This window comes from Lutra lutra, chromosome 4 (genome assembly GCF_902655055.1).
Source record: "Lutra lutra chromosome 4, mLutLut1.2, whole genome shotgun sequence".
NCBI classification, from domain to species: domain Eukaryota; kingdom Metazoa; phylum Chordata; class Mammalia; order Carnivora; family Mustelidae; genus Lutra; species Lutra lutra.
Window position 1 is genome coordinate 172,387,900 of NC_062281.1, and position 12,168 is coordinate 172,400,067.

The 12,168-nt window shown below is 44.1% G+C and overlaps 1 protein-coding gene across 1 annotated transcript in view; it reads left to right on the forward strand.

Moving 5' to 3' along the window:
• Window positions 1–12,168, forward strand: part of CSMD2 (CUB and Sushi multiple domains 2) — a 619,562-nt gene that overhangs the window by 539,214 nt on the left and 68,180 nt on the right. Inside the window, exons 47-49 of the mRNA XM_047727770.1 lie at window positions 3,835–4,023; window positions 6,488–6,634; window positions 8,981–9,169. Of these exons, the coding sequence (XP_047583726.1) occupies window positions 3,835–4,023; window positions 6,488–6,634; window positions 8,981–9,169 (525 nt within the window). The remainder of the gene's footprint in view (window positions 1–3,834; window positions 4,024–6,487; window positions 6,635–8,980; window positions 9,170–12,168) is intronic.

Below are 12,168 nucleotides of genomic sequence, written 5' to 3' on the forward strand. Positions count from 1 at the left end.
TAAATAACAGTCATAAACTTCTATGTACCTAGCAATATAGGTTTGAACTATATAAGGAACATTGACAGAATTTTAGGGAGAAAAGGATAAATTCATAATTACAGTTGGAGATTTTCACACACCTCTTCCAATGACACACCAAAAATAAGTAGGTACATATAATATTTGAATGATATAGTTATGTCAGTTGGTAAGTTTTTGCTACATAAAAACCATGCCAAAATTTAGAGATTTTAAATAATAACCACTTATTTCCTACAAAAAACACAGTTTAAATATAAATACCAGATAGCTTGCAAGAAAAGGAAAGAAAAAGATATATCATGCAAATGGTAAACATAAGAAACATAAAGAAATTTTGGATAATACTGTAAGCAAAGAGTATTATCAGAAATAGATTTTATAATGACAAATGAGTTAATTCCATTATGAAGGATATATATATTATATGGAAATGATAAAAGAGCTTCAAAATACATGAAGGAAAAATGGACAGAACTAAATGTGAAAAAGAAAAGGCAAACTACAGAATAAAAGAAGATATTCATCATACATATATTTGTTTAAAGGACTTGCATCTAGGCTATGTTAAGAAATTTAACAACTCAATAATAAGACAGTCCAATAAAAATATGGACATGTATTGCATGGAGCACTGGGTGTGGTGCATAAACAATGAATTCTGGAACACTGAAAAATTTAAAATATAAATTTAAAAAAATATGGACAAAAGACTTGACTAGACACTTTGTAAAATAAGATATATGAATAGCCAATAAGTATATGAAAAGATGCTAAAACATCGTTAGTCATCAGGAAAAGGCAAATTAAAACCCTAATGAAATACTACTACTACACACCCACTAGAATACCTCAAACTTAAGACTGAAAATACCAAGTGTTGACAAGAATGTGGAGCAAGTAGAATTTTTATACATTGCTGGTTGGGATGTAAAATTATACAGTCACTTTGGAAGACTGACTGGTAGTTTCTCTCAAAGTTACACATATACCTGCCCTACTGCCCAGCAATTACACTCCTTGTTATTTTCCCAAGAGAAATGAAAACCCATATCCACAAAAGGATTTGTATATGAATTCCATAATAATCCCAAACTGGAAGCAGCCTAAATGTTCATTAATGATAAATAGAATGAATGAAAAACCAGAATGCTATGATTGCTACAGAGCAATAAAAATAAATGAAGTGGTAATACACGGAACACCATGGATTGAATCTTAGAAACATTATGTTTAGCAAAAGAAACCAGACACAAAAATAACATGTCTGATTCCAATTGCATGAAATTCTAGTACAATCAAAACTAATCTGTTGTTATAGAAATAGTATCGGTGATTTCCTGGAGCCTGGGGCAGATCATACTAATTAATTACAGAGGGGCCTGAGAGAACATTCTGGAGTGATGATAATAATCTATATCCTGATTATGGTAGGGGTTACACAGGTATATGCATTTGCTAAAACTCATTAAACTGCACACCTAAAATCTGTTCATTTATTGTACCTAAATTATATCTCAAAAATTTTGAACTTTAAATAGAAGTTAATGAGTTATAAAACAGAAAAACATCCTTACTGATCAATAAAAAGAAGTACCTGGAACTAAGAGTGGCAAAATAATCAAACCATTAGGTGAGTTAAACAAAGGGAGAAAGCAGTAATATACAAAAATAAGAAAGGGAAAATGGAATATAACCATTGAAGCGAAAGAAAATTTTAAATTATGAGACCATCTTGTACAAACCTATGCCAATAAATTAATGATTTGATACGAAATATTTTCTAGGAAGATGTAATTTAATAAAACGGAGCTCAGTGGATAGAAAGTTTATACTTTCCTAATTCTTTAAAAGAAATAGAGAATGTTATCAGAGGAAACCCCATCAAAGATATCAAGACTGGATGGTTTCATGGAAGAATAAACTTCTAAAGAAACTACTAAACCATCAAGGGCCAGACATCTTGAGCATACAGGGAAAGAAAAACTTGTCGACACTAATGCTCAGATCTGATAAAGTTTCGCACAAAAAGGCAAACCTGTGGACCAATCTCATTTGAGAAATCATGCCTATTTCCCTTCAGTGGGGGAGTTTCAGTTAGAAAGGGGAGGGCTTCAAGAGCAGCCCTGGTAACGGCTGGAGGGTACTACGAAGCTTGGGGGGATGTAAATATCACCACACTTCAGGGACCTGGAGGTATCAGTTTTGTAAAATGAGGAGCATTTCAAAATCAAGTCTGTTTTCCTCCATTTGTTTTTCTTTTTTTGGATTTCTTATTTACAAAATAAGAAGGAAGTTCTCTCTGGAGAAGCTAGTTAGTACCTTTCAAAGCTATTCAAAAGGGGCGGGGAGGGGGTGCCTGACTGTCTCAGTCAGTAGAGCATGTGACCCTTGACCTTGGGGTTATGAGTTTGAACCCCATGTTGGGCATAGAGAGTACTTAAAAAAAAAGTGTGTGTGTTGCAAAGCTACTCAAAGGTGTCCCAGATGAGCTGTGTGAATTTGGGGTCACAGCAAGCATTTTCGCCTGTTAGCCCAGACCCTGTGCTAATTAGCAAGTCCCATTTCTGTGAAGGCAGAAGGTTTGAAGGAAGCAGTGGAGACAGGTGGAGACTGAGAGGCTTAATCTCCTCCCCAGAACAGCCTCATCTCAGGTTATGATCCAGGATTAGCCCTTGGCTGTGCGGTTCCAGATGCTCTCCTTTGTCAGTATCCTAGAATCCAGTACATTTGGGAAGCCTATCTAAAGGCACATAGACAGCAAAATCCCAATTTCTCCATTTGTAGTGATTGGGACACTTGCCACTACTGCCCAGGCCATGCCTCTTTCATGCCCGAAGAAGATGATTCAGTCCTCAGAACTTTATTGCGACGTCCTCAGCCCGAACAAAGGGAGGGAGATCATCCTGAAGTTGGCTTCACATAGGAAGTAGTGACAGGTCCCTGTACTGCAGGAGAGAACACCCTTCTGGCATCCGGGGTGTGCAGGGCCCCTCAGAACCAGCATCTTCTCTCGCCTCCCTGGTGACAGACACAGGAAATCCAATCTAGCCCCTCCAGCAACTCCTTTTCCAAATTCTACATTGACTATCTTCCTTAGGGTCCCATGTTTTCTTAAGTTATCTTAATGCTACTTATCAGGCCATAGCCAACCTTCTGTTCCTGGTATAATTACATCATTATCATTATCATCTCTACAGTTTATGAAGACCATGTGTTGCATGCCATAGATATATTGTTCCCTATATTATAGATATTATAATATTAATTTACAATGGTATAATATGTTATATAATGCAATAGCCTTGTAAGGCAGGTGTTACCATTCTGCAGCGGAGTTAGAGATGCCATTGCACAGAGAGGAAATAATTTGTTCAAGACCACACAGCTAGTAAGGGACCAGGGTGGGCTATAAATCCAGATGTGTTTGACTCAAAGCTCCATATACTTACATCTGTCCTATACTCTTTTTGTACAAATAAATCCCACTTCATAGAATAACTTTTGGATTTGGGGACACTTTCTCTTGTCTGCCTGTCTGTATCATTGTCAGTTTTACTCCAAAGCCCGTATCTGAGCTAGGAAGTAATGCCAACCAACTGACCAGGCCTGAATCCCGGCAACATAGTAACATTGACATAGAATCTGAGGTCACCTCATGCCATGGAGCAGTGTAATGATGGGCCTTGGGGTCTTGTTTGAATGTGCTCAAATACTCGTGTTCCAGTGGTTGTCTTTTGTACCAGGGAAATGTGTCGGCCCTGGTTCCCTCTCCATCCCATATACCTGATATTTCTCTTTCTTTTTTCCAAGTACACTGCCCAACGAATGAGCTTCTGACAGACTCCACAGGTGTGATCCTGAGTCAGAGCTACCCAGGAAGCTATCCCCAGTTCCAGACCTGCTCCTGGCTGGTGAGAGTGCAACCCGACTACAATATCTCCCTCACAGTGGAGTACTTTCTCAGTGAGAAGCAGTATGATGAGTTTGAGATCTTTGATGGTAAGTCAGTCAAATGTTGAATAGTTGCCTGCTGCAGATGGCTGATTTGCTTCTGAACCCTAGGGATCTGTGCCATTACCTCCCCATTAGAGCTTTCCTAAAGCCCCATGCAACATCTTTCTCTATCACAGAAACCCCAATACCATGGGCTCCAGTGGATTGTATGGCCCATGGGGCAGGGATGCTTTGTTGCCACCTAGTCCTGCTACAGAACACTTTCTTACTCCAGCCCCTACTCAACATTAGTACCTTGCATGTCACCTGATAAATGGATCACAACAGTATTCCCACATGAAGAGTATGCCACCTCTGAAACTCAAAGGGGTCTACCAAGTATTATGCTTTTGTCTTTGTAGTAGAAGGGAAAAGGCACACTAACTTCCTCTTTAATTTGGAGAAAATGTTTCAGCGTGTCCTTAAACCACTGGGAAAATTTCACCTGCCTCTTTGTAGGACTTATCTCTTACCCTCTGGAGCCCTGTGTCTTACAAAAGCATCTACACTAATTGTCCCTTCTGGCTCCTCAGAGGCAATTAATATGATCTCCTCCTAGAGAGAGTCAATATGTCATATCCTGCAGGATGTCCAGATGGTCCACATCTTTTCATACTATATTCTGACAGTGAGCAGGAGAATTAACATAGCTCTGGGGCAAGACCATGAATGTATACTGTTGTCTATCTCGTGAATGCAAATTGCTTATGATCCTCCTTTCTGATGAGTCTGGAAAGAGCGTCTTGCTAGATCAATAACTGCATTTCATGCAACCCAGGCTATGTTAACCTGCTCTAATGAAGATACAACATCTGGCATAGCTACTACAATTGAGGGCTACCACTTGGTTAAGTTGGTACTGTGAGATAGACCTGGGCCAGGACTCCATTTATTACCAGCTCCAACCCTCAGACACTTCCAACAGAGGGACCATGATAGTGCTTTGGGTTCCCAGGTATCAGCATCAGTTCACACTCTGTATCCAAAATCTTTGGAATACCTGAACATTCCTTTTTCTCCAGTGTTCAGTTGCCTGAGGAAATAGCAGTAGGTTTTTCTTGGGCAAAGACTGAGAGAATCACTACTATATACAATTGATGTCATTTTGTTGGGTCCTTTTTCATGGGGACCCAGTCTCTCCTTCAGCCAAAGTGTTCTGGAATGAAATGGAACCTGGCTCAGGTCTCCAAACTGGGTGAGGGTTTGCAACTTTCCATTGGGGTCAGCTTTCCTCACTGTTTTGACTATATGTTCATGATGTTTTGTTCATATATTCATATATCAGGGGGCTTTCCATCTATCTTGCCCTTAGAAATATCATGTTCTGTGAGACACCACCATAGATCCTACAGGTTAGACTCTCCCAGCTACCATTCCAACCTTGCTTCCCATTTTAGCAATTACACTAGCCTCACTTACGGACTGTTAAGTGCCTCCGCCTGGCTCCTGTATTCTGGAATCTTCTCATCCCCATTAATACTAGGAAGCCCAATTCTATGACAGCATCTCCTTCCATCAGTTTAGGCGATAGAGGACAGCTGTTACTCAGGTTGTCAATGGTGCTGGTGCTCACCCCCTCCATCAGTGTGTTCCTCATTGCTTTAGGAACTAGAGTATTCCCCCAGGTCCTTCTGAGGGACACCGTCAGCTAGTGGGCATTTTGGTCTGATGTGATAGACCTATTCTGGCATGCCACTTCTCTGAGCCTTCTGACCCCTTCCTTCACAGTTTTTTACAGCGGCTCTGATGGCTCTATTTTGTTTAATGTGGCCCATTACCTTTGCCAAGCTTCCACAAGCTGTCTTGGCAGATATCAGAACCATCACTCAGGGCTATTTCCAGGGCAATAAATCCTGTTATGGATTATCGAGCTTTACACTCTGCCTTCCTTGAACCAGCCACCTTAAGACACACTCCCAGGCATTAAAGGTAGGAAAAAAGAAGGGGGAGGGCTTTCTGGAAGAGCCTTGGAAAGGAATATTGAGGAGTTCTTTTATGTATGACATTGAGACACGATGTTTGACTCTAGCTTTATTGTTCTATATTCACTCAGTACAAAGCTTTTCTCTATGACAAGCACTGAGCTATTTTTAGTGTGCATGTGAGAAGTAGGTGGCAAAGTAGAAGTTCCCAGTTTGCAAACCAGTTCTTACATTAACCAGCTGCTTGATGTTGGCAAGTCCCAAGATGGGAAATAGATTTCATCTCACCTGCCGACTCCTGTAGGTTGGCAGTGACATCCTGGAGCACTGCTTTAGGGCTCCAGCGGAGAGACCACCCAGCGTAGCACCTGGGGATGCAGAGAAAGGACAGAAGGACAGACCATTGCATTGACCCTGATTGTCTCAGCCTAGTGTCATCTCTTGAGGAGTAGAAACGGGAGGTGGTTGCATTTGAGGTATCGAATCAAGGTACCTACTCGCTTGCAACTGTGCATGTCTGTCATCCTGTGTCCTGTACTCTCGCCCAGGTCCCTCCGGACAGAGTCCTCTTCTGAAAGCCCTCAGTGGGAATTACTCAGCTCCCCTGATTGTCACCAGCTCAAGCAACTCTGTGTACCTGCGCTGGTCATCTGACCACGCCTATAACCGGAAGGGCTTTAAGATTAGGTATTCAGGTGAGTAAAACATAAGGACACATAAGAAGGGCCACAGCCCCTGATCCCCTGAAGTTGCTTACACAAAACACCCAAGGAAGCCATGGGCCATATCCCCATCAATGGCAGAGGCCCTCCACAGGGACTAACAACTTCTCTCCTCTGAACCTCTCTCACTACAGCTCCACAAGTGTCCCTAACAGTCTCCACCTACCCCCCTTCTGCTCCTTTCCCCACTATAAGCTCTTCCATCTCCTATGGCCAGCCTATCATGGTCTTTTGGATAAGTTTATTACATATCATCTGATAATATCTCTAAGGTGATCCCATGCCCAACGTTGTTGACATGTTAACACAAGTTCCTTACAATTGAGGAACCCTAAGACATGGGTCTCCAGCTGGGAAGTGTTAGCCAGGCAGCAAAAGATGGCCTATATTTTAAGTCCAAGGGCCTCTCTTCTGCTCTGTCCACCACAACTGCTGGGCAGAGGCAGACCCAGGGCCACACCAGACAGGCGGCTGACCAGCGCCATGGTCTATAAGGAGCACAGAAAGATCGCTGGAAATGTAAGAAGATGGGGGGAAGAAATGGCATTTATCTGAACTCCCGTCATGGGGATTACTGTCTGTGGTTGGAAAGAAAACTTGATAAGCAGATCAGTGCCCATTTTGAAGGGGAGTGTGTCCACACACCGGCTGGGCTCCGCCAGCATGGAGGTAGAGAGGAATTACTGAAGACCACGAGATATTCCAGGAGATGAGGCTGAGGGGCGCCTAGAAAGAGAAGGACCTTTACTACCTCAGAGTCCATGTTCTCTATAAACTGAACCGGAAATCCCTTTCCCCCATGCACATGAGAGGAAGGGTAGCTTCACGAGCCCAGGGGAAGTGATCAGCTCTGTCACCAACTAGCCAAATGATTGTTAGACATGTCACTTACCCTCTCCAGGCTTCAGTGTCCTTGGGATGAAAAAGAAACCTTTATAGCAGCTGTCAGGGACATTCAGGCAGCTTCCAGGGGTTCCTGGCAGCTGCTCTCACGGGGGAGATACAACAGTGTGATGGTCACTACACTGAGAATTAAAAGTCACCAGGAGGTGCCCTTTCCTTGATGTTCTGAAAGACTGATCATATCTAGGGGTAATGAGTCAGGAGTAACTGGAATACCTGTTCATAGAAAGTTGATCCACTACATGGTGAAACCTTTAGAACTTAATGAAAATACAGTAGACTTATGTACTTTGCCCACGCATCAGTTGCCATGACTCAGGATATTTTATACCTGAGACTCTGTTCTGACTGAGGTAAACACATAGGTTGATCGATGCAGGTGGCAAAGCAGGAGCCAGGAAACACATCTGGCCTGGAACGGAGGGCTTTAAAACCCCATTTCACCAGCAGAGGGATGTGATCGCCAAATACGAGGCCAGAGGACCTCACCTTGGGGTCTCATCCTCCCCTGTCGCATGCCTGCCTGGCAGACCGAGGCGGGGAGTCTTCGAGCCAACAGAAGTACATGGTCAGAGTGTTCCCCCGTCACAACCATTCCCGGCCTCACAGAACATCCCCTGGGGATCCCCGGCAGGAATCTTTAGGGTCAGCCCCCTGAGGCTGGGATTTTTGCCTGTGTTCTTTACTGTGGTATTCCCAGCACTTAGAACATCTCCTGGCACGTAATAAACCCTCCACGACTGTTTGTTGAATAAACGAATGAAATTGGTTGAAGCCATGTGCCAAGGGGGAAGTAGGGCTGTGGATATGTGTCCCGGATTGCCACGCTCCCTCTCCCCCGGCCCCCTACAACAGAAAGGAGAAAGGCCACTTACTGAGCACCAGGTGCCCTGCACGAGGCTGGGGGCTTTACAAACACAATCCCATTTAAACTGTCCAAAAGCCTAGGAGGTGGCCGTTTCCCATCCCAATACACAGGGGAGGAGAGGGGACCTCAAAGAGCTTCAGGGCTGTGTCCCATGTCACAAACCTGGAAAGGTCAGAACTAGGACCCCAGAGTCCACACCCCTCCAGTCACACCCTCCTGGAGCCAGCCCCTCGCTACCCGTGTCTAGATCCTGCCTCTTCGGGAGCTGATGGGTTTCAAGAGCCTGAGCTCAGCACTGCGTCTGGGCCACGAAAGAGATCCAGGGCTTCATGGCTTCTTCTCTTCTTTCCTTTTCTTTGGCTTTTACTACACTGATCAGCCATTTTCAATATCAACTGCTCAGACCTCCCTAAATACCAGAGGACCCAGCAGTAGCAGAGACAAGGAAATGGGGCAGGGAAGGGGAAAAAGGAGCTGGGGCATGCAGGGAAGCACACATCCGTCTTCCTGCTTGTTTGTGGTCCCCTGAGCCTCATCTTGTTGTCCAGCTCCCTACTGCAGCCTGCCCAGGGCTCCACTCCATGGCTTCCTTCTGGGCCAGCCCAGCACCCAGCCCGGAGGCTCCGTCCACTTCGGCTGCAACGCCGGCTACCGCTTGGTGGGACACAGCATGGCCATTTGTACCCGGCACCCCCAGGGCTACTACCTGTGGAGCGAGGCCATTCCTCTCTGTCAAGGTGAGGAGCATGTGGAAAGAGGGTGACACGTGGCTTGGATCCTCCTCACCTCTTGGGCTCATCCCAGGACCATCACTTCCAAATGTGGGTGTCCTCATTGATAATTAATTCATTCTTTCAGTGAACATATATTGAGGATCTGTAAGATCTCAAGCCCTGGGGATATACATATGCATAAAACAGTCTCAATGTTTTCAGAGCAAGGAGGGAGATGGATATGTAGCCACATAAATGCAAAATGGCAGAGGAAGGAAGTGCTGTATCAGGAGAACAAACAGTGTTGTGGGAGCCCAGAGGTAAGATGGGACCTACTTCTCCCGGACAGCTAGGGAGGGCTCCCCTCTTCTGGGCTCGGGCTCATAGAGCAAGTGGGGTGTTTGGGGCCAGGCATTGGCAAGGTAACATTCTAGGCAACAGCAAGAGCATTTGCAGAACCACGAACTGGAGAGAGATCACAAGATATGCAGGGCAGCTTGGGCTGGCGGAAGCATTAGGTCAGAAGAGGCGAGGGGCAGAGGTGACCAGGAAGCAACAGAGGCTCACCATACTCATTGCCCGAAATGAAGCCTGTGATCTGTACCAGGTGTTTGCATGCATTGCCTTTCAGAATTGATAGGATTTGTTTTCCCTTAAAGTAATATAATTCAGACAAGAGATCTGGGGGGGAAAGGAATCTATAGATAATGCAAAGGGCTGCTGGAGGGGTGGGGGTGGGGGTGGGGGTTGAATGGGTTAAATGGGTGATGGGGATTAAGGAGGGCAGATGTTATGATGAGCCCCAGGTGTTGCATGTAAGTGATGAATCGGTAAATCCCACAGCGGAAATTACACTGTATGTTAACAAACTAGAATTTAAATAAAAACTTGGCAGAAGAAAAATGACCTATAATCACATCAACTGAGATCACAGTGTAACATTTCAGCACATTTCCTTTGATCTTTTATGTATTGTTTATAAAAATGGCATCCTTGGTGTGCAAAGCTCTTAATATTTTCTTAACATCTGTCACATAATTAAATACACTTCCTTATCACTATTTTCAGTGGTGGCATAGTGGTATGGAAAAACTGTCATGTATTTAAGTATCCTCCTATTGGTCTTTTGAATTTTTCAATTTTTGTTACTGTAAACAGCGCTGCTATTAAGATCTTCATAATTCCATCATTATGAACATCCACATTTATTTCTTAAAATAAGTTCCCAGAAATGAGATCATTGAACCACAATCTATGCAAAATCTACAGCTTTTGGCACTCACTGCCCTTGAGGACATTTGCCTTCACCTAACTTCTACCAGCACGTGAAACCCCTCTTTTCTCCCACATTCACAACATTGTGTACTGCATTAAAAAAAATAAAAAGGAAAGGAAAATTTTCCTAATGATACAGACAAAAGCAGGAAATGACACTGTTGTTTGATTTTCTTGTTCTTTGATTCCTAGTGTGGTGACAGACTCTTTAGTGACATCTGTCATCTCTGACCCTCACAACCTTCTTGCCTCTGCCTGAGATTCCTCAAACAATGTGTCATTAGCATTCTGTTTGATGCCCTAAGAAAAGGTCCCAGAGAACAGACTGATCACAAATGGCAAATGTCATTTGGCTTTGGTCTCCGTGTCTCTAACTGTATCAACACAGACAAGTCTTTCTTCTGAAGCGCTAGTTGAAAACCACCATGCCTCTCATCTCTGTTTCCTTTTGTAACTTCCCAAAACTAAGCCCCTCTAGGCTTTTTTGTACTCCTCTCCATACTATTTTATACCCAGTCCCAGCCCCAAGCTTCCCACTGATGCCATTGCCCTCAGCCATTCCTCCTGAGCTCTCTGGAATCCCAGTTCCCTGGCCAACCAGCATACGCCCTTGGTCACTATCCAGAAAGCTGTCTTCACTGCTTCCCTCCACAGAGACTGGCTCTCCTCTAAGAACATGAATGCTGGGGCCCTTTCAAGTAAAGGGTCCCCATAACCCAGGGCCAGGAAAGGCCCAGCATTCTTCCAATTCCATATTGCTTCTTCCAAACCATGACTTTCCACCAACAAATACATCTCATTAGAGATCTTGTGTCTTCTAGTGCTTTCGCTCTCATTCCCCAACCCATTCTTTCACTACATATTCTCTCCCTCAGAGATCTCATTCCACCATCAGCTTCCTCTGTCCCTTCCTCTCCTACTTCAATTCTGTCCCTTCCTCTTGGGTTCTGTCCCTTCCTCTTGGACTCTGTCCCTTCCTCTCCTACTTCAATTCTGTCCCTTCCTCTTGGGTTCTGTCCCTTCCTCTTGGACTCTGTCCCTTCCTCTCCTACCCACAAGAAGTGCCCTTCATACCTCAGGGTTTAGGGACTGTTTTGGCATGGAGATCAGGAGACATTTTAGTGTCTCAGGCTGGGAAGGTATCCTCTGTCCTCTTAGTTATCTGCATGGGAAGAGCTGGGTCAAGAGCAGTGAGAAGTGACTGCTGTCCACTTCCTTCATCTGCTATCTCCAGATTGACTGACCCCTCATGCAAAATATCAGTACAAACCTAAGTATTTCTTCAGAAAAGTTCAAGGAACAAAGGCAGTTCATTGATCACAGTTTGACTACTCTAGTACCACCAAAGGAGCTTACAGTCTTGCCACTTAGGCTTTAAAAGAGCATCATCCTATTCAAATGCTTCTCATTTCTTCATTCCACATTTTCTCCTCAGTTCCTCCTTATTCACTCATTCCTTCTGTTTTCCAGTCTTTGAAACCTTCTTCTATCTTGATATCCCAATCCCTGTCCCCCTGAAGAGTCCATCCTTCCCTGTATCATAATGAAGCCCTGGCCCTGTGTCTCTTCTGAGTTCTAGTAGCATCGAGGATCACTGTTCGCCAATGTGGATGGGGACTTCCTCTGCTTGGGCTGGCTCTGAATGAGGGAGGTCTGAGCTCTAGACGACTTATAGAGGTGGGGGTGGAAGAGGGACAACAGTGGGTACCCTGATTAATTCCCCTCCATCTGTACTAGCTCCTGAACTA